Source organism: Argopecten irradians, chromosome 16 (assembly GCF_041381155.1).
Source record: "Argopecten irradians isolate NY chromosome 16, Ai_NY, whole genome shotgun sequence".
NCBI lineage: Eukaryota > Metazoa > Mollusca > Bivalvia > Pectinida > Pectinidae > Argopecten > Argopecten irradians.
This window is the reverse complement of record NC_091149.1, coordinates 23,829,355-23,855,219: the sequence shown is the minus strand read 5'-3', so window position 1 is coordinate 23,855,219 and position 25,865 is coordinate 23,829,355. Positions and strand designations below refer to the sequence as shown.

General features: G+C 39.2%; 2 protein-coding genes across 2 annotated transcripts; one reads left to right on the top strand and one right to left on the bottom strand.

Moving 5' to 3' along the window:
- Nucleotides 1-2,579: 2,579 nt before the first annotated feature.
- On the bottom strand, nt 2,580-14,706 carry LOC138310392 (zinc finger protein 665-like). Its single transcript, XM_069251598.1, has 4 exons — nt 14,394-14,706; nt 12,407-12,504; nt 11,696-11,846; nt 2,580-8,202 (listed from the first exon to the last, which is right to left on the bottom strand). Exons 2-4 carry the CDS (start codon nt 12,479-12,481, stop codon nt 5,591-5,593), a joined length of 2,838 nt encoding a protein of 945 aa, XP_069107699.1. The 5' UTR covers nt 12,482-12,504; nt 14,394-14,706; the 3' UTR covers nt 2,580-5,590.
- A 4,696-nt stretch (nt 14,707-19,402) lies between these two features.
- Nucleotides 19,403-25,588, top strand: LOC138310111 (uncharacterized; the record flags this gene model as incomplete). The annotated part of the gene is made up of 2 exons (XM_069251245.1): nt 19,403-19,718; nt 23,170-25,588. Coding segments are annotated over 2 exons (2,730 nt in total), but the record flags the coding sequence as incomplete, so codon positions are not given.
- Between the last annotated feature and the right edge of the window lie 277 nt (nt 25,589-25,865).

The following is a 25,865-nucleotide window of genomic DNA, read 5'->3' as shown; positions in this document are numbered from 1 at the left end:
ACAAAACAGCTGTATGGTGTCACAACATTACTGGCGAGTCTAGAAGGACAAAACAGCTGTATGGTGTCACAACATTACTGGCGAGTCTAGAAGGACAAAACAGCTGTATGGTGTCACAACATTACTGGCGAGTCTAGAAGGACAAAACAGCTGTATGTTGTTCCTGACATCACTGTCGAGTCTAGAAGGACAAAACAGCTGTATGGTGTCACAACATTACTGGCGAGTCTAGAAGGACAAAACAGCTGTATGGTGTCCCAACATTACTGGCGAGTCTAGAAGGACAAAACAGCTGTATGGTGTCACAACATTACTGGCGAGTCTAGAAGGACAAAACAGCTGTATGGTGTTCCTGACATCACTGTCGAGTCTAGAAGGACAAAACAGCTGTATGGTGTCCCAACATTACTGGTGAGTCTAGAAGGACAAAACAGTTGTATGGTGTCCCAAAATATCACTGGCAAGTCTAGAAGAACGAAACAGCTGTATGGTGTCACAAGATTACTGGCGAGTTTAGAAGAACGAAACAGCTTTATGGTGTCACAACATTACTGGAAAGTCTAGAAGAACGAAACAGCTGTATGGTGTCACAACAGTACTGGCGAGTCTAGAAGGACAAAACAGATGTATGGTGTCACAACATTACTGGCGAGTCTAGGACAAAACAGATTATGGTGTCACAACATTACTGGCGAGTCTAGAAGAACAAAACAGCTGTATGGTGTCACAACATTACTGGCGAGTCTAGAAGGACAAAACAGCTGTATGGTGTCACAACATTACTGGCAAGTCTAGAAGAACGAAACAGCTGTATGGTGTCACAACATTACTGGCAAGTCTAGAAGAACGAAACAGCTGTATGGTGTCACAACATTACTGGCGAGTCTAGAAGGACAAAACAGCTGTATGGTGTCACAACATTACTGGCGAGTCTAGAAGGACAAAACAGCTGTATGGTGTCACAACATTACTGGCGAGTCTAGAAGGACAAAACAGCTGTACGAGGGGTGTTCCAAAATTATTGTTACTTTGGTGATTTCTCTTTGATAGAAGTAATTCTGATCATTTTACTTTGCCCTGTCCCTCGAAGCACTCCCCCTCTGCATTTATGCATCGTTTCAACCGATCGATCCCCTTTTGGAAACAGTTTTCGTACTCTTGAATTGGTATACTCATAAGATACTGGTAAATGGCAGAGCCAAGGGCATTTCTTGATTTATATTTTGTTTCAGACAGGTGAAATTTTAGTTTGGGGAACAAGAAAAAGTCACAGGGGGCCAAGTCTGGTGAAAATGCAGGGTGGGGGAGGACAGTGACCTTTTCTGCCTTTAAAAACTCCGTTACAGTGCGCCTTGTGTGCTGGCGCATTATCATGTAAGAGCCTGAGGTACTGCAAACCTGTCTGTGGGCGGCGGCGTTTGTAGACTTTCTTAAGTTTTCGAAGTACAACGTCTCTAAAATACTTCGCTGTGACAGTTTTGCCATTTGGAACAGGGATTTGAATGATTGGACCCTTGTTATCAAAGAATATGACATAAAAAAAACCTTCCTCACCGTGCGTATTCTTTTAGCAATGCTAGGGCGCCTGGCGTTTTTGTTTGCCCAGATTCGATTAGAGCATTTTCTTTTGGGTTCGAAAAAATACACCCATGTTTCATCACCTGTGACCAAATTATCAAACGCCTTTTTGCTGTAATTTGAGGATTTGGCCTTGTCAACCCGGGACCTCTTTTGGTTGTCAGTTAGTAAATGGGGTATCCACCTGGCATTGATCTTGCCCAGCTTAAGATGTTTCTTTAAAATGCAATGAATACGTGCTAAAGACAAGCCTGTCATTTTAGCTAACTGCCGGACAGTGTACCTTGCATCTTTTTCATGGATTTGCCGAATTAGTTCAATGTTATGCTTTGTTGTTGTTGTTGCAGGGCGACCTGTGTGGGCAGCATCTTTAAGCTGCTGATGTCCCGACTTAAATCGAGCAACCCACCTACAAATAGTCATATATGACATTTGACCCTTCCCATATATATCACAAACCTCACGATGAATATCCACCGGCTTTAAGCCAAGTAGAGACCTACCTTTGATATAGGCCCTAATTTCAATTTCGTTTTCAACTCTCTTGCCAACCATATTTGTATAGAGTGTAACGAGTGCGCTACAAAACATAGAACGAATAATCATAACCTGCCTCCACTCCGTTCCTCTGACGACGACCATCTGTCAGAAATCTTCCGTCCGTCGTTCAGAGCTACGTCATCGCAGCTAAGTGTCATTATAAGCATATCTTGTCTCGGACACACATGCCACGATATTGCAGATAGCATTGCCAAATTAAAAATTTCATTAAAGTGATATTGTCAACTAGATACAAAATATGTCCATATACCAGGTTTTACACGTACATGTACACGTGTGTGTCCTCGGTAGTTTGTATATATATCAAGTATGATAATATAAGTGGAAATAGATTTGGACGGATTATTATTTGGATTTCTATTCACTTGTGAGGACATTTTAGTTTGTTGGAATAGTCATATCGATAAACCGAATATACATAGATAAATACAACACATTAATTCATTTGAAATATTTTAATTAGAATACATTTTAATATTTAAAGATTTAAAGATTTTTTTATTATTCTTCAATGAATTACCACACAGATTACAAGAGATGCCAGAGGGATCATGGCGCCCACCAAAGAATGATCTATATCTGACAATGGAAAGAGGGACCTTTACCCTGCTTTTCCAACTATTTCAAACATACTACGTATAAAATTTGAGACAGATCCGTTCAATACTTTCTGAGAAACAGCGGTAACAAACTTCAACGATGAAATCCAAGTAGCATCCGGTTGACCATCTTGTTGACCAAACAGTCCCAAAAATTACTACGCACAACTAGGGCCAAATGGGATCCTACATATTAGCGGTAACTATCAAAATTCAAGATGGCGGACGGTCCGCCATCTTGCTCACTGATCAGTTACAAAATGCAATATACACAACTAGGGTCCTAGGGGAACCTACATATGAAATTTGAGAGAAATTCCTTTATTGCTTTCTGAGAAATAGCGGTAACAAACTCAAACTCAAACTCAAACTATCAAAATTCAAAATGTCTGCCAGGCGGCCATCTTGTTGATTGATCAGTCTCAAAATGTATTATGCAAAACTAGGATGCTAGGGGGACCTACATGTAAAATTTGAGAAGGATCACTTTAGTACTTTCTACGAAATAGCGGTAACAAACTTTAACTCTCAAAATCCAAGATGGCGGCTGGTCGGCCATCTTGTTGACCGATCAGTCCCAAAATGCAATATGCACAACAAGGACCCTAGGGGTCCATACATATGAAATTTGAGAAAGATCTGTTAAATACTTTCTGAGAAATAGTGGTAACAAACTTTAACTACCAAAATCCCGGTACTATTATAACTCGCTTCTGACATCGGTTGTTTACATGCCGTTCACCAATATAATGGTGTGGTAATCTGTAAATATGTTATTTCTTTCCATAAGTTCCATGTATGAAATAAAAGCCAAGAATCATAAATTAATGGTCACTTAACAATCATACAACAGATGAAATACACATGGATTTACGGGGACCACAAGCAAACTAGTTTAATACTCTTTCAAATGACCTAATTAAATTCAGTAAACGTGGATATTTTCGTGAGTGCTTAATTTACCTACTTTCAGAGTGTTATTGCTTTTGCGATAGATACACCTTCCTACTTTTAACAACAAGAGGTCCATGGGTCACCCGAGTACGGATATAGAATGAAACAATGACACATAAACACTATATACTAGCCCTTGATGTCGGTCAGTGATTTTACAAATTTGACTTTTTAATCTATGAAGAGTATTTGCTTCCAACAAACCTGTTAACTCAGATTTTTTTTTTTGAAATTTTAGTTTGACCCTGTTTTGTCCCGCCCCTCTGGTCCCCCAGGGGGTCAGCCAGGACTGATATGGATATTAAACTTCTATATCTCAGGCTAATAATTAACTATAATCAAGTTTGACTCATGAAAATTGAGCAAAACATGTTCATAAATGTGTTTTTCCTATACAGTACTAAAGAATACGTGACCCATCCCCAGGGGGTAACGTGAGACCCAGGTTAATATGATTCACAATTTTATAAAACACCTTAAGAACTTTCCATCTAGAAAGAGTACTTGATTCAACCAATTCCAGAATATAAGAAGAAAAATTTTGAAGTTTTAGCCTATTTGACACCTTTTGACCCCACCCCAAAGGCCCCTGGGGGCAGTCATGGAAAATTTGTTAATAGGATTCAAAGGCCATCTCAGGCTGATAACTCTGACAAAATTTGACTCATTTCCTATTACAAATGACCAAAAAATACTCAAAAATGTGTTTTTCCTATATAAACTATGGTAAACTTAACCCCCTCCACAGTGGGAAACGAGAGACCCCAGGGTAATATAATTTACAATTGTGTCAAGGACCTTATGACCTTTCTATCTATGAAGAGTAATTGATTCTACCACATCTGTAAATAGAGAAGAAGATTTTTGAATTTTTAGTCAATTTTACCCCTTTTGGCCCCTCCCACAGCCTCCTTTGGGGTGGGGACCATATATGGTATATAATTCAAAATTTTGATTGGTCTTATGCCTAAGAAGTTTTGTACAAAATTTCATTAAAATTGCTTCAGTGGTTTTTGAGAAGAAGTCGAAAATGTAACTAGAGGCCCAGAGGGCCTATATCGCTCACCTGGTTTGTAATGCCTAGGAATGTTCTGAATACAAGTTCATTGTTTCTTTTCTGAATTCCCCTATTGGGCCCCTCTCTTTCTGCTCCAGGGGGTCAAAGCCAAAATTTATACAAATTCTGTTAACCCCAAGGATGTTTCTGGGCCAAATTTGGTTAAAATCCAAGCAGAACTATATGACTATTAGCGATTTACAGGATTTACCTCTATTTCCCCTATTGGGCCTCGCCCCTCCTGCCCCAGGGGGGTCAGAGCAAAAATTTATACAATTTTCTGTTCTCCTTCCCCCAAGGATGTTTCTGGCCAAATTTGGTTACAATCCATGCAGAACTCTAGGACGAGTAGCGATTTCTAGGATTTACTTCTATTTACCCTATAGGGCCCCACCCCTCTTGCCCCCGGGGGATCAGAGCCAAAATTTATACAAGTTCTGTTCCCCTCCCCCAAGGATGTTTCCGGTCAAATTTGGTTACAATCCATGCAGAACTCTAGGACAAGTAGCAATTTATAAGATTAACTCTATTTCCCCTATTGGGCCCCGCCCCTCCTGCCCCCAGGGGGTCAGAGCCAAAATTTATACAAAAATTGGACCAGGGTGGCCGAGTGGTTAAGATGTCTACACATATTACCACAAGCCTTCCACATCTGGGCCGCTAATTCAAATTCCATGTGGATCAGTTGCCTTGTACTGGCTGCTGGTCGGTAGTTTCTCTGGGTAATCCGGTTTTCCTCCACTTACAAACCTGGCATGTCCTTACATGACCCTGGTTGTTTATAGGACGTTTAATAATTTAAAAAAACAACCAATAATACTGATAAGATTACATGTAATCTCTACAAAGAATGCCAGGTGAGATCCCCATTGTTGTTACTGTAAACACCCATGTGTACCATTGTGGCCTCCTGCATGAGAGACACGCCAATATTGTCTGTGTTCATGCTAGGTGGTAAACCAGATGTTAGGTTACTTCCAAGTGGTAGAGATGAGGTGACCATCTCGTACGACTCTGTCACCGATGGCACCAGAGGGTCGTGTGTCTCCCTTGGTAGAGCCTCAGTCTGAGTAATAACTGTGACAATGTTATCTACGGCAGGAACAATGGTTTCCTGTAGTGTCGTCTCCATGGTTACATTGTCTAAAACAGGGACTCGGATCTTGTTATTGTGAGACACTAAGTGTTTTTTCAAGTCGCGGTTGAACATGAAGCCTTTCCCACAAATGTGACATTTTTTGGAACGATCCCCGTTGTGGTTTCTGATGTGGGAACGTAAATTACTTTTATCTGAGAATGTCTTCTGACAAATATCACAACTATAGGGTTTCTCGCCAGTGTGAGTCCGCATGTGTCTTTCATGGTCCTGTTTCTCCCCAAACATTTTATTACAAACCTTACACACATATACGGACCACTTGTACGTCGGCACATCCTCGAGCTTCAGATGGAAGGAGACATAATGAGAATTGAGGGCCCCAGACGACTTGCAGCCCTGACCACACACATTACATCTGTGTGTGGGCTCATTAGAATGTGTGTGTTGGTGAGTGATAAGACAAGACTGCTGCCGGAATGTCTTCCCACACGTATGACACATGAACTTCTTGAACTCACTGTGAAGAGCCATATGATTTCGCAGTACGTCCTGACTACGGAAAGCCATATCACACACCTTACACTTATGTGGGCGCTCACCAGTGTGGATGTACCCATGTTCTTTCAGTTGTTGCTGTGTTCGGTACGCCTTCCCGCACACTTCACAGATAAACTCCTTTTTCTGTGTGTGGACTAGCATGTGAGTATCGAGATTTCTCTTCTCCGTACATCCCTTCCCACAAACGGAACAGATATAAGGCTTCACGTCCAGATGATTTTTGGCATGTCTCCGTAAACTCTCTATGGAGTTGAACTGCTTCTGACAAGTTTTACACGTGAATTTACCAGAGGTGTCATGAAGCTGACGATGTTTGTACAGAGACAAGGACCTCAGAAATATTTTCCCACACAAGTCACATGCATACGGGGACTTCCCAGCCATAGAGTGAATCTTTCCATGTTCTTTGAGAAGCTGCTGGGATGGGAACTTCATCTGACATGCCTTACATTCAATTGTCTTTTCCCCACTATCTCCTTTATCCTGGCTGTTTGTGACGGGTGTTTCCTCACAGGTCTGGGTTGTAGGGCTGATTTCTTTCTCATTGACCTGTATCCCATTGTTGGTCTCTGATACAGTGACTGCCTCATTTACAGTTTTACAGGTTTCTGAATGCTGTGGCACATCTTCTGAATTTTTTTCCGGTTCCTTTACCCGTAATTCCTCCAGTGATATGTCTTTACATGTAGACTGCATCTGAACAAAACTTCCCATCTTCTGTATCTGGTCTTCGCTGTTCTGTTCGTGTCGTGCTTCGTGACGTACCAGGGTATGGTGAGAGCCAAGTATTCCGCCACAGTACCGACACTCAAATTTGTCCCGCCCGTACTTTTTCAGTCCTTTATCTCCGTGTGTAAATATTCGGTGCATCCTCCTGCCACTGCGAGACTTGAACATCTTATCACAACTGTCACACTTATAATTTTTTTCATTCCTCTGATGGGCCATCATGTGATCTTTCAGATCTTCTTTCACACTGAATTGTTTTTCACAGATATTGCATTTGATAATGTTATTATCCATTGCTGTGTGACATTTTAAGTGACGTTTAAAAGATGGTCTAGTCTTGAAGTGCAGAGAACACAGTTCACATTCCCAGTCTGAATTCTTGGGCTTGTGGCTAATTTGCATATGTTCTTGAAGCAGAGCCGGAGTACTGTACTTCAAACCACCTTCCTGGCATTCATCCTTTACCGTCCCCTCCCCATTGTCTTTTTTACTTATTTTTCGGTTATTGACTTTCAGTTTTCTTTTTACCGTCGCCTTCTTTGCTGTTTGACCCGCCTGTTTTGCTTTCCTCCCAGCCATCCCATCTCTAGCCAGCCTGCTGGATCTCCGAACATTAGCAGTATCAGTTTGTGTCTTTGCTTTCTCACTTAAATTTTCTTGATGTTTTTCTTTTGCTAATGTCCTTCGGCCTTTTTGGACTTTTCTGAATTTCACTTTTGTTAAAGATTCACTGCCTGATTTTCTTTTAAGTTCAGTGGTTCCTGATGTAGATTTTCCTTTTTCATTTGACTCTTCAATATTTTCATCACCTTCTTCTTCATGAGTACAAGTGTTAGAGCTAGAAGAGACAACATCAACTGTGATTTCCATACTTTCATCGAGAGTTCTGTCATGTTTGGGTTGCGTATCAGAGATGTCATTATGATCATTGTCATTAGTATACTTAGAATCATTTTCAGCTGGATGCTTGACAATGTTGTAGGTTTCAAACTCTGTGTTTAAGACATTAACACCTAATTTAATTTCAGTAGCGGTGCTGTTTCCAGGAACTTTTGCAGTGTAGTGATCTGAAAAAAAAGTGAAAAATAAAACTGGTTCAATTGAATCTAAGGAACACAATGTTAAAAAGAACATGTTTGTACATGTATCCGACTGATAATTTATATTATTTAAAAACAGCAAATACAGGGAATTATGAATTATGTCTGATTGATATTTATCCTAAAACTGGGTAAGTGATTATGATGTCAATGACTTCTAGCAGAATCAAAAATATCATTCAAATAAATTCAAAATGCAAAACTATATAGTATGTGTTCACATTCCAAAATATCTTTTTCATTGCTCACATAATTATGTTAAGTTATACCATTTAATGAGACACCCTGTACTATGACCAAATATACATACACAGCACATACACGATTAAGTAATTCTAATGTCTTTTCTATAATTAAAAATGAAATAATAATTCTTCAAAAGGTATACCCTTCTAGCTATTACTGCAAATGACAAAATTTCCTTTACAATTTGAATAAACGGTCCATTGTAAAGCTAGAAAATAGAAAATATTCTGGACTATTTTCTGAGTTATCTGTAGTGAATCTTTAAGGCCAACCCACTACCTTTCTGAAATAAAAATTTAAAGTTTAATAAAAGCAATAATAACATAAAAAAAATAAAAGTTCAATGGCCTCAGATGGGGTTACAACACAGAAGAAAAGCAAGATTTCCTGCATAATCTATGTGAGCTGTAAATGGAGATTCGTTTTGCTGTTTGCTGCCTGACGCAGTGATATAGCCAACTAATAAGGGATGGGTATCGCGAAAATTATTCTTGTTTTTTATCTATACAAGAGGCCCAGAGGGCCTGTATCGCTCACCTGGTTTTTTGTTAGTAATTATCACAAGACTCTGACAATTAGAAAAATAAGCAAAATTGACTCCCAAAGTTTAATTTTGAATCACAACCATACAATGATGCTATTGATACCATACAAATATGCTATCCAATACATAGGTTCAGAGATAAAGTAATTTATATGAAAATAGTAGCCTAATTGACCTTTTGACCTCGCATCTATTGCCGTCTAAGGCCCCGGGGGTCAGCCCTATCATTTGTACAATTTCAAATCCCAACCCTATAAGGATGCTACCATTGCACTATAAGTGCTCTTCCATTCTTAGTTGCAGAGAAGAAGTCGTTTATATGGAAATAGCTAAATTGACCCCTTTTGACCCCACCCTTCAGGCCCCCGGGGGTCAGCCCCATCATTTGCAAAATTTTGAATCCAAACCCTATAAGGATGTAACCATTGCATTATGAGCGTAATCCCATGTTAAGTTGCAGAGAAAAAGTCATATATATATGGAAATTGACCACTTTTGACCCCGCCCCTCAGGCCCCCGGGGGGTCAGCCCTATCATTTGCACAATTTTGAATCCCCACACTATAAGGATACTACCATTGTATTATGGGTGCTATACCGTGCTTAGTTTCAGAGAAGAAGTCGTTTAAATGGAAATAGCCAAATTGGCCACTTTCGACCCTGCCCCTCAGGCCCCCTGGGGGTCAGCCCCATCATTTGCACAATTTTGAATCCCCACCCTATAAAGATGCCACCATTGCATTATGGGTGCTATACCATGCTTAGTTTCAGAGAAGAAGTCGTTTATATGGAAATAGCCAAATTGGCCCCTTTTGACCCTGCCCCTCAGGACCCCCGGGGGTCAGCCCCATCATTTGTACAATTTTGAATCCCCAACCTATAAAGATACTACCATTGCATTATGAGTGCTATCTCATGCTTAGTTTCAGAGAAGAAGTCGTTTATATGGAAATAGCCAAATTGACCCCATTTGACCCCGCCCCTCAGGCCCCCGGGGGGTCAGCCCCATCATTTGTACAATTTTGAATCCCCACCCTATAAGGATGCTACCATTGTATTATGGGTGCTATCCCATGCTTGGTTTCAGAGAAGAAGTTGTTTATATGGAAATAGCCAAATTGACCCCTTTTGACCCCGCCCCTCAGGCCCCCGGGGGGTCAGCCATATCATTTGTACAATTTTTAATCCCCACCCTATAACGATACTACCATTGCATTATGAGTGCTATCTCATGCTTAGTTTCAGAGAAGAAGTCGTTTATATGGAAATAGCCAAATTGACCCCATTTGACCCCGCCCCTCAGGCCCCCGGGGGGTCAGCCCTATCATTTGTACAATTTTGAATCCCCACCCTATAAGGATGCTACCATTGCATTATGGATGCTATCCCATGCTTGGTTTCAGAGAAGAAGTCGTTTATATGGAAATAGCCAAATTGACCCCTTTCGGCCCCGCCCCTCAGGCCCCTGGGGGGTCAGCCCCATCATTTGTACAATTTTGAATCCCCACCCTATAAGGATGCTACCATTGCATTATGGGTGCTATCCCATGCTTGGTTTCAGAGAAGAAGTCGTTTATATGGAAATAGCCAAATTGACCCCTTTTGGCCCCGCCCCTCAGGCCCCTGAGGGGTCAGCCCCATCATTTGTACAATTTTCAGTTAGTAGCCCATAAGGATGCTACCACTCAAATTTTGTTGAAATCCGACCAGCGGTTATGGAGAAGAAGTCGATTGTTGACGGACGGACGGACGCGACGGACGACGGACGACGGACGACGGACGACGGACGACGGACGCCGGACGCCGGACGCCACGGTATGGCATAAGCTCACCTTGGTCCTTCGGACCAGGTGAGCTAAAAATGCGAGATAATGTCTGTGTTACTTCCGCTCGATGTTTTGCAAACACTTAACGTTACTACTGGACGGGACTCAGTAGCTGGGTGATGGCGACGCAAGTGAGTCGTCAGGTTCCTTGTTCCGCCACTACATTTAACGATTGCCGTACACAATCGACATCCAGCGATGCTTTCCTCGTTATTTCTTTCCCCTTTACGTACTGTAAGGCCAAAATGCTGCCATACAACCGCCTTTGCTTCAGATTTTTTACGAGGTTATCATTCGTGCCTATGAAGACCGCCATTTTGAAACGTTACTAAGCACAAGATCAATCATAATCTACGTATGATAACATCCCAAAAATCCATCTTAACCTGTACATTTGTCTGAAATGTTGTTAAAATATCTATTTTAGTTTTAATTTTTATACAAATTCTCATTTTAAAAATATTTCCCGTCAAAAACGAAATTTTCACTGAAATATACAGAAAATCCCCGAATGATTCCGAGTGAACCGATACGACTAAATCGTACCGCGATACGTATCGTTTTCAAAATGAACCTGGATATATCGGTATACCGATAATACCGCACAACACTACAACTAATGCAAGGTAACTAGGACAACGGTGGGGAACATAATACGACCGGCATTGGGAAAATTAACATTTGATTTATTTTAATTTAAGCGTTTGGAAGGTAATGATAATTATACACAGTAAAGTGTAGTATTAAGATTACCAATTTTAAAAGTTTAAAAGCTATTTTGGAAAGAGGTAGTTTTGTGGGTTACTATGAAATTGTACAGATAAATCTTGAAATTGAAAGTTCACCTTGACAGAAATTTATAAATTTGGTCAGAATCTCCGAATTCCTCTCCAGGAACATGGCACCAAGGGTGGAGCCGTATGTGGCTCCATCTCCAGTCTTTGTGTCTGCTGTGAGCACTACAAACTCTTTTTCATTTGAAGACAGAGAATAGGTCTGTAATAGAAATTTCAATGTTTACTTTATAGTCGTAGAAAAAAATATCTATATTGATCGATTCACAAGTGGTGGCAATCAGCTCATATAAGTTAAATATAAATAGCTCAGTATGTTTACAACATATTGGAGCTCGAGTATACAGATTAACACCTGTTTTAGTGACAATTTCTGTATAAATGCCACATACTAATTAAATAAGATTATTTTCCCTGAATGGTCCAAGATGACACAATAATGTAAAGAAAAGTACATATATATACTGTATTCGACCCATTACCCTGGTAAGTGCCCCAATTCCCCCCCCCCCTCCCCCCTCCTCAACCCCCTTTTGAGTCCTCATTTTCACTTACATTGACGGTATTGACCTAAACAAAATTTACAGACTGAAATTTTTGTTGTAAATTGATTAATGGCTTATTATGTGCAAAATGCTTATGGAGTTTTAACCCAAATTTGGTCTAATTAAGCACATCTGTTTTTCGTTTTTTAACCACCCCTAATGGGTCCAATGCAGTATAAACATTGTGCCCTTCCTAAACTGTGAGCGTCCCACTTACCAAATCTGTCCATACACTGGTGTGAGGAGCTAGGATCTGAGGGTCAGCTTGTTTATCTTTACTACAGACTTCCATCTCGTGGACAATTCAGTTATATGCTCTACAAAAAAGTATAGGTATACATAATCTAACAACCGTATTAAAAGGAAGGTCATGGTCAATATGTATAAATCTGAAAAAGGCTGTTTCGAATGTAGCCCCCTGGTCAATCTGAACAAATTGGCTACAAGTGCATTTGACATCGCTTGCAGAAAATGAATGTGCACCGACATTGTGACCTGAGCCCCAAAGGCTCAATAATTTTGGTGTTTGGGAGGTCCTGGGGAAGGGGTCTCCTATTGGGCAAACAAATATGATTTAGAATGGCTAAGATGAGTTTTATGACGTATTTTTAGGATTTTAAAGTGTTCTTAACGCGGTAATTTTTAAAAAAAAAACCCACTGAAAATGGATTAATTAATATGGCAGATTGAAAGTTACCTACATTTAGAAATTATAATTGTAAATGTTGTCATATCGTTAATTTATGCAAACATGTACTGTATTTTTGCCAAACGCCGCTGTGTCTTTGGTGATTTTCCTACTACACTGCGATTAAATGGTAGAGCAATTTTAATAATTTTGTAAGAAAACAGAGTTTTAATAGACAGCCAATTTCTTTATGCATGTAAGTGATACTCTCATTGGATCATTTGTTTACATGAAAATGCATTGTTAAAAGCTGAAGTTCATTGAATGCGCAAAAGGGACTAATGAAATGAAAGAATGTACAAATGTACTCTTTAATTGCGCACTTATTTTATTGTGATAGCGACAAAGACTAATCCCATATTAAAGTTCAGTGTAACAACATACTCCTGTTTATTCAATTTGCCCACCAAAAATGTCAATAATGGTATTCACGTCTATGGGCATGTCATGGTGCATATGATAACAGAGCCAAAACCCATTTAATTTTTGCAGGTTTTAAGGCGTTCCAGAACACTAATATTAAGCTTCTTTCTGTTGTTGCCGTTGTTGGTGGCATGGTTGCTAAGATCTGAAGGATCTTGTGTATATTAGGATATCATTCCTATTTAGTCAATAGTAGAATTAATCCTTTGATGGACATTTTTAGTCTAGTTGATGTGTATTGAATTTTTTATTATTAAAGGTTTGTTACATTCAAGACATGCTTGAAATCATCAATTTAATTATTATATTACTCATAGTTTTCACTGATTTCAAAGGTGTGATATTGGAAAAGTACAAAAAGTAGGTCACTGCGACCTGCATTTTGACCTTTGACCCACACAAAGTGAAAGACTTGCTTGAGATATATATCCTCCACTCTGCTTGTAAATTCACTTTTTTATATATATATTTGATTGTTACTTAATACTACTCAGCTGTTTTACAATACCGTTGATGTTACATATCAAAATATTCATAGGAGTTATCTCCCTTACATTAGTATAATTAAACATGTTTAGCTCATTTATTAATTATTTTGCAAACTGAAAGCTAATGTCTATTCTGATGACAGATCACATCGCTACATCTAGTAAAATAAATTATATGTTGATGCATGAACTTGATACAGACAAATTGAACTGAAGTGAAGATCAATACAAATACCATGAAACAACATCTAACATGTAGGGAGGACTGATAATGACATTTTATGATGAAGCCCTATAAATTGAATATCGGGTTTAGACTAGATATTCAAAAAGTAACTGCAGCAACAACCAAATCATTTATTAAAAATCTAAGAAATCATTTCGCATGCATGGTTACCTGCTGAAGCTCTAGAAATATTTCACGCGGAAGAAAAGGGTGTAAATTGGGTTCAAAAATCGTCACGTCGCGGGTACGCTATTGACATCGATATTCCATCGCTAGTGACATTTACTAAAGGTATGCATGCATAAAATATCACATACGTAAACCATCCATACACAGATATGAAATCAATGTAAATGAGCATATAAAACAAGTAAAATACCTCAGTACAATTAGAGTCATTTCCAGGCAGATTTCTCCGTGAACCAATATGGCGGCGGTGATATTTTCCAGGTGCGTTCGAGTAACAACACGTTCAGATTCCGTCACCTCCAATCAGTGGCCGACCAGATTAGGTTTTTGGGTTAGAGGAAACCTCTCATCCTTAGAATTAAAGTTCTTTAAAAGTAATATGTGTTTAACATTTCCCCTATGCAAACTCTTTAGGATATTGCAGATTTGAACATCCCAATACATGTAATTTATTTCACTAAAGATCGATGTATTACTTTGCGTATTACGCCATTTCATAGTTGCGCTTCTAAATCATATACAATCAAGATGGGTATACCACCTTTCTAGATACTCCAGGGGTTCCGATCACTTGCGATCTCTACACCCAGAGATTTATATAGTTTAATTATATTTAAATCTCTGCTACACCCTTGGACTACCTCATAGTAGTCCGCTATTATTAAGCATTTTTTAAATTTTATTTCTTTATAATTTTTTGTTTTGCCTGATATATTAAGCATTTTTTAAGTCTAATAATATAGACAGGTTTAGCGGACTAATCTAGCTCATATCGTGCGTTCCATTTGCGGATTCGTACCTTTTGTACTAAAGTAATGCGGCACCGCCAAATGGAACGCGTTTGGATATGTCCATGATGGCGGCACCAAAATGGAAGATACGCTTCGAATATAAAAGTATTTTCGGTGTTAACAATAAAATGGATATGAAAATAATACCTTAATAGTTTCGGCATACATTGAAATAAACAGTCCATGTAATTTCGTCTGATATAAATAGCTCTGCTTTGTTTTCAACAAAGAAAACATTCCGGAGACAAATCATCGGAAAATTCTCGGGTCCGCCATCTTGGATACAAGCTTTAAGTGGTACGCTTCTGAAAACGAACCACTTGTACGTACCGGTGTACCACTTGTACCGGTACAGTTCTGCTGGTACGACGCGTTCCATTGGAGCTAAAGCAGATTCGTATCGATACAACTGGTACGAATCTGCAAATGGAACGCAAGAATAGTAAAACTGGAGGTCATAGTTACAGAACAGGTAATTTAGTCGTTTGATGTACATCAAAAGAGCCGTATAACGGTACACTGTGGTTGGCTGTGTGGCTTTGACGTTGGGCGTTGCTCTCTCTGTAGTCTTCAAAGGAAATTCTTTGTAGGCCTGCTATTGGTTCAGATGTTTTCCGCTGAGCTGCCTTCATTTTTACTATGACATAATTCAGGTGTGTATAAATCGTAAGTGATCGGAACCCCTGGAGTATCGAGGATGGTGTAACACCTTAACGAAACAAGCTGTCGCTGAAATAAAAAATAAAAAATAAAAGATATAAAAAAAAAACCTCGTTGGACCCCGTTGAACTCATTAATTAACTGTATGAAGCAATAGGAGATTTCAGAAAAGATGGCGTGACGTCACAGAAAGTTTACATCCGGGTCCTCAAAGGTACAAACACGGTATGGCGACTAATAAAAACAATAACAGATACGTACATCCCTGATACACAATCGATACGTTGACAAAAGTATACACTTTCATAATTGCAAATTCTGATTTCAAAATAGTTTCTTATTGTTTCAGAGGTTACAGACATTTCTATTTACAATTGTTTATTGCTAAATATATTTGTTTAGATTTAGTGTTGAAGCCAGCTTGCGAAGCGGTGCCGGGCCGTCACACGTACCCGCTTTTTGTTCACACGTAGAAATCCATGTTGTGAAAAAGTTATGAATAGATAATTGATTTCAATGTATCATATTTCTGTTATACACGAAAAATCTGTCCATAACACTATTTGATATAAATATAACGAAATGTGAACCACCTGGCCAGACCACGGCCGGTCGTGCATGGCTTCGCTGGTAGATCACCTCGGGCAACAGCCGATAGTTGGGAAATTAATAATATTTATACGTAATTACCAACACATATCTCAATAAGTACTTGTAAAATATATATATTTCGTTATTTCCCATGTATATATTATTTTAAATGAATGGTATAAACCACCGTTACACATAAATGAAGATATACATGTATGTGTACGTAGACGTACAGTATGGCTGCCGATATCTCGAAAAATAAAATAGTGAAATCGTTCAATTTCATGAGTTTATTTTTTATTTTTTAATCACTTTTATTCCATGTGCCGTTATGTGAAGTCCCAAATTGAGGTGATATTACTTTTAAATAATTTGAATACATGTTAGATAGACTACATTTAGATTTATGAATATAGCTACAATGTAGATCGTAATTACTATAAATGCCGACCAGGACACATTGCGCACGGCTTCGAGAATCCTAAAATACTCGAAGTTTTGTTTAAAAACATGATAAAAAGTAACTAGATGACTCATTTGAATGTTGTAAACTAAATTCCAAAATTTCTGACGAAAAAGTTAACCAGAATACATAATTTTGTGACTATGAAAAATGACGAAATTCGGGATCTCGGCAATACTGTGCGTAATGGCTGCAGTGCGCTTGGGGTATATTTCATAAGGAAAATTTGCATTTTATTTCATTTCTTTATTTTCCTTATGAACCTTTATTTACCTTAAATATGTTGTAATATATACAGTTTCCTTTACAAAACTTCTACATTCTTTGTAATTGTTGTCTTGAGAACTGATATCTTAATCTTATGGGAAATGTCACCACCTTGAGTATAAAAGTATTTTTGGGTTTGGTCAGTCTTATTAAGCTAGGCTTTTCATATTTTCTTTAGTACATAATCCTTAACAGAAAATTATACATCTGCTATTTACCGAAAAGCTCAAACCGCACTTGCAATTAGTCCCGGTCAAAGCCATTAGCATGACGTAACAGTATTAGTGACGGGTTGAGTTGAAATATTTGGGCGTAAAACCCCAGCTTACGTTTGACCAATCAAAGTTTTGTCATTGATATTTGTATTTTGAGTTAATTTTTATTATCCAATCAAATTCTCGTCTTTTCGCGGACAGTCACGTTAAAGTGTCTCTAGTGCCCAAATTCATCACTTCTCTCTGGGACAGAATAAAGACCACAGTAAACTTAATCGGCTGTCTCCTCATATTTTACAGGTGAGCATTTTCTATTTTATTGTATCTAAAACATGTACATTATTTTATAAAGTTTGTAACGTTAGCCAATATGCATCAATACTTTTTAGTTATTTTGTATCACGTCTCAAGAAAATACAATAATATATTTGAAATGTTAAATGCATTATATTTGACATTGAATGAATTCAGATATGATTTTTATATATTTTTTAATGTAACTTACAATGACCGTATATAAGCGATCAGTCTACTGATTTTTCCGTATTATCTGTTTTTATGCACATGTTGTGAATGAGGAATATTTAGCGAAAATTATATCAAATGCTTTGCAAAATTTATTTGTATATCACGGCATTGATTATGCATCAAATTAAATATTGGTAGTGTGCTACCTACTCTAAAAGTATAGCTGTTTAGAGTTATCGCCCTTTGGTTAAATGCTGCATCAGCAACTGTAAACATGGCAAGAGGTTTCAAAATATCCTTTATTCACAACTACAGATATTCTGTCCTTGTTCGACATGTATTTCCTTGTTCAGGTACCTGTTTGTTTTATGCGTAATTGATTATAACCTTCTGAACCTATGATTTATTCAAATCAACGCTTATTATATTTGAATACTGCTTTTCGCCCATTCACCTTTTACACATGCAGATTCTGATATCTGAAATAACCATTGCATTGTTAATAAGCTGCATATATAAATACTTGGGTTCAGAATGTTATTATATTTCTTGCCATACTTATTTTATGTGAATACATATTTTATAATCTGAAACTGAGGTACTGTCTTAGTGTCAGGTTTTGAATATTATAATACTTATGCTTTTATTTGTGTACATATAACATTATCTTTGGAAATTGTCTTTTGTGAATCTAAAATTCTATTTTTCGAATACTTTATGAGCTTGAAACATTTTGTTAATCAGAAGTAAGCACATTCAAAAGTCAATTATTTCAAATTAAATAAACATTCACTATAAACATTTATTCTGTTAATGAGTTAAAATTAACTATTTTATCACAAGACAATTATTATGTTTTGTGTAATTCAAGATATTTCCAATTCTCATTTTGTTATTTTGCTGAAGACTGAGGCATTAACAATACCTCTCACTGCAAGTGAACTCTACCACATCTAATTTCCCCCCATTTAAATATATTGATTATTCCCCTTTGTTCAAAGCTAAAGCCTTGACCTTTGAATTATTGTAAAGTCTCAAATTTAACAAGATCATCTTAACTTATGTTGGATCAATTTCACTGTGAATACAGCTCATTCATTTATTTTAATTCTACAATTGTAAATGTTTAAATAATCCTTATCATGTCCTTGTCCATTATTTGTAACTAACAATTAATCTCTATTGAGTCAATTGTCCATGTCCATCTTAATCTATAACTATGATGTTCTGTAATGATTTATATTTTGTATTATGACTTCTCTCTGGGACAGAATAAAGACCACAGTAAACTTAATCGGCTGTCTCCTCATATTTTACAGAAACAACATAAAATTACACCGAACCTAACAAAACGCGGTGAAAGCTTGGTGGAGAAACCAAAGATCCCGGATGCCTCGACACTACCCTCCAGCTAAATATGGAGTAGGAAAAGGTCCGACCCTCAGAAGTCAATCGATAACATCTACAACATCACCTGTGATTACAACAACAACACCTGTGATTACAGCAACATCACCTATGATTACAGTGGCACCACCTGTGGTTTCAACAACAACAAAACAGACAACACCATGAACAGCAACAGCCGTTGCCAAAACAACACTATAATCATCAATACCATTGGTTGTTATGTAACGAAAAACTAGCACTCTAAGCAACTTGGACTTAATATGGCAAATATGTATGATATCAAAATTGTACTCCAGCTGTGTCAACAACAGCAATACCAACAACAGCAACAACAACAGCCGTACCAACAGCAGCCGTTCCAACAACAAGCCGGTACCAACAACAGCAACAACAACAGCAGCCGTACCAACAGCAGCCGTGCCAACAACAGCCGTACCAACAACAGCAACAACAACAGCAGCCGTACCAACAGCAACCGTTCCAACAACAGCCGTACCACCATCAGGCATACCAACAACAACAACCATACCAACAGCACCATCAACGAACTAACAACTCAAATAACCAGCGAGGACGGAACCAAGGGAGACAGACTAGGCAATGGCAACCAAACCAACAACAGCAACCAACCAGACCTTGCCAAGGATGCGGTAAGTCCTGTCCTCATAGACTTAAGTGCCCAGCTTATAACACACAATGCACATATTGTGGATATTGGCGTCATACAGAAGATGTCTGTAGAGCAAAGAAAAATGACAATGCGTTAGGTTCACGCTAGGGATGCGCGCCTATCCCTAGCAAGGATAGGCACCACTGCACAACAGCACAGACTAACACTTCTATTACAGCTAACACATCCAAGATCAAACGCCTAACTTCTTCAACTAGCATACCAACTAACAATCTAAGTAAAACATCTACCACATGTTCTGTTAGCTGTAAGGAATGTGTCAGTTTAATCACCCCTATAGGTAACAATACTGTTAGTGTTGAAGTTAATGGCTCCCCAGTAAAGGCTCTAGTCGACACAGGGGCTACCATTAATTGTGTAGCGTTACCTATGTTAAAAAGGCTCTCTGTCGACACTTCAACATTACAGCATCCTCCTATAAGTGTACGTGTTGCTGGCGGTGAGCACCACAGATATGACTATATTGTTCAGATCCCAATATAATTTGGTAATGTGTAAAACAAATAATAATATACATTAATCTGTACCAAACACCGCACCTAATCTTAACGTACATAATCTTAACGTGCATCCCTTTACAGCCACAGCTGCTGTACCAAACACCGCACCTAATCTTAACGTGCATCCCTCTACAGCCACAGCTGCTGTACCAAACACCGCACCTAATCTTAACGTGCATCCCTCTACAGCCACAGCTGCTGTACCAAACACCGCACCTAATCTTAACGTGCATCCCTCTACAGCCACAGCTGCTGTACCAAACACCGCACCTAATCTTAACGTGCATCCCTCTACAGCCACAGCTGCTGTACCAAACACCGCACCTAATCTTAACGTGCATCCCTCTACAGCCACAGCTGCTGTACCAAACACCGCACCTAATCTTAACGTGCATCCCTCTACAGCCACAGATGCTGTACCAAACACCGCACCTAATTTTAACGTGCATCCCTCTACAGCCACAGCTGCTGTACCAAACACCGCACCTAATCTTAACTTGCATCCCTTTACAGCCACAGCTGCTGTACCAAACACCGCACCTAATCTTAACGTGCATCCCTCTACAGCCACAGCTGCTGTACCAAACACCGCACCTAATCTTAACGTGCATCCCTCTACAGCCACAGCTGCTGTACCAAACACCGCACCTAATCTTAACGTGCATCCCTTTACAGCCACAGCTGCTGTACCAAACACCGCACCTAATCTTAACGTGCATCCCTTTACAGCCACAGCTGCTGTACCAAACACCGCACCTAATCTTAACGTGCATCCCTCTACAGCCACAGCTGCTGTACCAAACACCGCACCTAATCTTAACGTGCATCCCTCTACAGCCACAGCTGCTGTACCAAACACCGCACCTAATCTTAACGTGCATCCCTCTACAGCCACAGCTGCTGTACCAAACACCGCACCTAATCTTAACGTGCATCCCTCTACAGCCACAGCTGCTGTACCAAACACCGCACCTAATTTTAACGTGCATCGCTCTACAGCCACAGCTGCTGTACCAAACACCGCACCTAATCTTAACGTGCATCCCTCTACAGCCACAGCTGCTGTACCAAACACCGCACCTAATCTTAACGTGCATCCCTTTACAGCCACCGCTGCTGTACCAAACACCGCACCTAATCTTAACGTGGCATCCCTCTACAGCCACAGCTGCTGTACCAAACACCGCACCTAATCTTAACGTGCATCCCTTTACAGCCACAGCTGCTGTACCAAACACCGCACCTAATCTTAACGTGCATCCCTTTACAGCCACAGCTGCTGTACCAAACACCGCACCTAATCTTAACGTGCATCCCTCTACAGCCACAGCTGCTGTACCAAACACCGCACCTAATCTTAACGTGCATCCCTTTACAGCCACAGCTGCTGTACCAAACACCGCACCTAATCTTAACGTGCATCCCTCTACAGCCACAGCTGCTGTACCAAACACCGCACCTAATCTTAACGTGCATCCCTCTACAGCCACAGCTGCTGTACCAAACACCGCACCTAATCTTAACGTGCATCCCTCTACAGCCACAGCTGCTGTACCAAACACCGCACCTAATCTTAACGTGCATCCCTTTACAGCCACAGCTGCTGTACCAAACACCGCACCTAATCTTAACGTGCATCCCTCTACAGCCACAGCTGCTGTACCAAACACCGCACCTAATCTTAACGTGCATCCCTCTACAGCCACAGCTGCTGTACCAAACACCGCACCTAATCTTAACGTGCATCCCTCTACAGCCACAGCTGCTGTACCAAACACCGCACCTAATCTTAACGTGCATCCCTCTACAGCCACAGCTGCTGTACCAAACACCGCACCTAATCTTAACGTGCATCCCTTTACAGCCGCCGCTGCTGTACCAAACACCGCACCTAATCTTAACGTGCATCCCTCTACAGCCACAGCTGCTGTACCAAACACCGCACCTAATCTTAACGTGCATCCCTCTACAGCCACAGCTGCTGTACCAAACACCGCACCTAATCTTAACGTGCATCCCTCTACAGCCACAGATGCTGTACCAAACACCGCACCTAATTTTAACGTGCATCCCTCTACAGCCACAGCTGCTGTACCAAACACCGCACCTAATCTTAACGTGCATCCCTTTACAGCCACAGCTGCTGTACCAAACACCGCACCTAATCTTAACGTGCATCCCTTTACAGCCACAGCTGCTGTACCAAACACCGCACCTAATCTTAACGTGCATCCCTTTACAGCCACAGCTGCTGTACCAAACACCGCACCTAATCTTAACGTGCATCCCTTTACAGCCACAGCTGCTGTACCAAACACCGCACCTAATCTCACGATCAATGTGCATCCCCCTACAGCCACAGCTGCTGTACTAAATCAGAATTGGTCTAGAGCACACCATCCTCAACCCTCAAAGGACAAAACTATCTTAAACCAAAACAAATCTTATTCTAATATTGATCCTAATCCACTCACTTATTATGTTGAGAAACTTCTGAAATACAGATTGAGGAATGGCAGAAAAGAGTACTTGGTCAAATGGGAAGGTTATAAACAAACAAACTGGGAACCAATAGAGAATTTGCCACTAGGCATGGTTCGAGAATTCCATATAAAAAAAAACACAGAGTGGGAAAGCAAGAAAGAAAAAACATAAAAAGAAGTTAACTTGTTTCACATAAAAAAAATGTTGAAGGCATTTTGATCAGCTCAAGAAATGTGTACACATAAATCAAAAATAAATACCTCAAGATGATCAATCTTTCCTTTTTCTCTTTCTTCTTGTGTTTAATTTTTGTTAAGATTTAACAGTTTCTGTTAATTTAGTGCTTAGGTATTGCGCAGTACCTTAACGACAAAAATAAACAACACACAACACTAAGCTTTATTTCTCCTCCCTATTCATCTGTAGGTATCTACAATGGTCCTAGTGTATGGAGTGCAGTTGTGCTGATCATCCTCTGCTTACCTCTGGCTTTATGTGAAAAACCATCCCAAGTTCAACGACTGAATTATGGACTCCTCTTTCAACCCACAGCACATCTCCATCTTGGCCAAGAGTATTGGTCTCACACATTTGAGATACCCTTACCAAAACGTTTGCACCTGTCAGAAGTACTCAAATGTAACCGTCGTATGTGTGAAGCAGCCAATCCTGTCATTAACTCTTTAAACGCAATGAGGACCCAGTGTATGACTAACATCAATGACACGATTAAAATAATTAACAAGCTCATCCCACATGGTTATTTCCCAAAGGCTATATTCATGGATGGAAAAAGATTACGGCGTGGTCTGTTCGACTTCATTGGAGAAATATCAAAATCATTGTTTGGAACTGCGACATCAACTGATCTTGCTAATCTAAAGAAACACATGCAGGTCCTCAACAACAACAATGTGAAACTTGCTAAGGCTATGGCAAGAGAAGCACATGAACTGACATCATTTATGTCTACTGTCAATGACAGGTTTGATAACATAGTTACTGCTGTAAAACAAAATCATGATCAAACTGTCACATTGTCACAACAAATCACTCATACTTTAGATGGTTTACAGCATGAGCTCATTGTCTTAGAGGATATGATGTTACATCAGGTAAATGCTTCAGCAATGCTGGATAAACAATTAGAACACTTTAAACTCGCAATCCATGAGTTGGCAAAAGGAAAGTTATCCCTCTTTATCATTTCTCCAAAAATTATTAAGGCTACTCTGAAACAAATCCAAAGCATCATGTCAAGTAAATACCCTGGTTTCCATATCATCCATCTTAATCCATTGCATTACTATTCATTTGCCGACTTTCTTTATGTCAGACATCATTCGACTCTGTATATTTTACTGAAAGTACCAATATCACCATTTGCTCAACCTTTACTTTTGTTCAAGACATATTCATTTCCAGTACCTATCAATGCAACATCAACTCATGCAACTCAGTTACTAAATGTGCCAGATTATTTTGTACATAGTAGTGATAACCAGCACTTTACTACATTGTCGCATAAACAGCTTCAGATGTGTTCCGCGCAAGACAATAATATTTTTTATTGTTCTTTCCATGTTGCTCTCTCATCAGTGGCCAAACACTCATGTCTTGCATCTATATTTTATAATCAAAAGGATATTATAAAATCAACATGTGACTTCAGATTTGTACAAAGTATTTTAAAGCCTTCAATGATAGAAGTGGCTCCATCAAATTTCCTTGTGTACCACATATCAATGTTAGCCCTAAATTGTCCTACTGGTCAGAAAATCATCAAAGGCTGCACCTTTTGTGTTCTCGGTATACCATGTAGATGCTCAGTTACCTCAGACGCCCTTTTTATACCTCCAAGATTAGGGAAATGTAAAAATGATACTCAGGAAATCTCCAGGTTACATCCTGTAAATCTTGCACTCATTCAGGAGTTCTTTGATCCTTCCACACACTCTGCAATCTTAGGACATACCATGTATTCAAATGTTGTGAACATTTCCATTCCAAAATTTAACATCTATAACCACTCAATTGTAGAAGCATTGGCAAATGATCAGAAATACCACCTTAGTTTGAAGAAAATAGTCAAGAAAGCGCAAAAAGGAGAAACTGTGTTTAAATCACTCTCAGAGTCAATGTTAGATAGTACACTTTCTGCTGTCAATACTAATTGGCCTGACACTAGTGGAATTGTATCATTAGTGGCAGGTGTTTTATCAGGAACAGCTATTTTTATATCTATTTGTACATATAGAAAATATAGGATATTGTCTGCAGCAGTTCTCCTTACTAAACCGAATACGGTCTCTGCCTTTACCCTGCCACCTACTGCTAACATACCAAATTTCCATTATAAACCATTGCCTGAAATAACTACAATGAGCATGTTCACTGACCATGTGTATAATTCCTTACAAACACCATGGCCTTATGTAACATTGTCCTTCCTCACCACAGCATTTGTCCTCATCTCAATATACTTCATATGGTCAAAGTTCAAAGCGTCTAACAAAACCTCCATCCATGTTGAACTAACAACAGGTAGTGAATGTGTCCTTATTACTGTAGCCTCCCTACCCCTGTGTCCAGACAACTGGACCATAACACCACCCATTGACATTACCTCAATCCAAGTAACTGGTAAAATATTTCCTGTTATCCATTTTCATTGGTCAGAGTTTTCCGTAATTCATAACCATACCAAACATCGCATTTATCCTAAACACAAGTTACATGTCTCACACATAAAAGCTCACAAAATCGCACGCATTGTTAAACAACCTTACGCAGCATATATTTTGCTCTCTCATCATGGATATTTCCATATTTTGAAATAGACAGTGTTGTTGCAAGCTGGCCACATTGATAGTCTTTGACAGGACTTACTTGTAAGATTTGTTTATACACGTATGATTGATTTTTATGTATGATTTTTTTTTGTATACTCTTGAACTTGTATAGGTGTGTGATATTTTTCCAATAACTCCTTCACTTGGATTGCTTGAGCCGTCCTTGTTGAATCAGTCAATTGGTCAATTTATTAAACTTTTTGTGAATTTATCAATTTCATTGTAAAACGCATTCATGCAACTTACTATGTACTTGTAAACATTTTACTT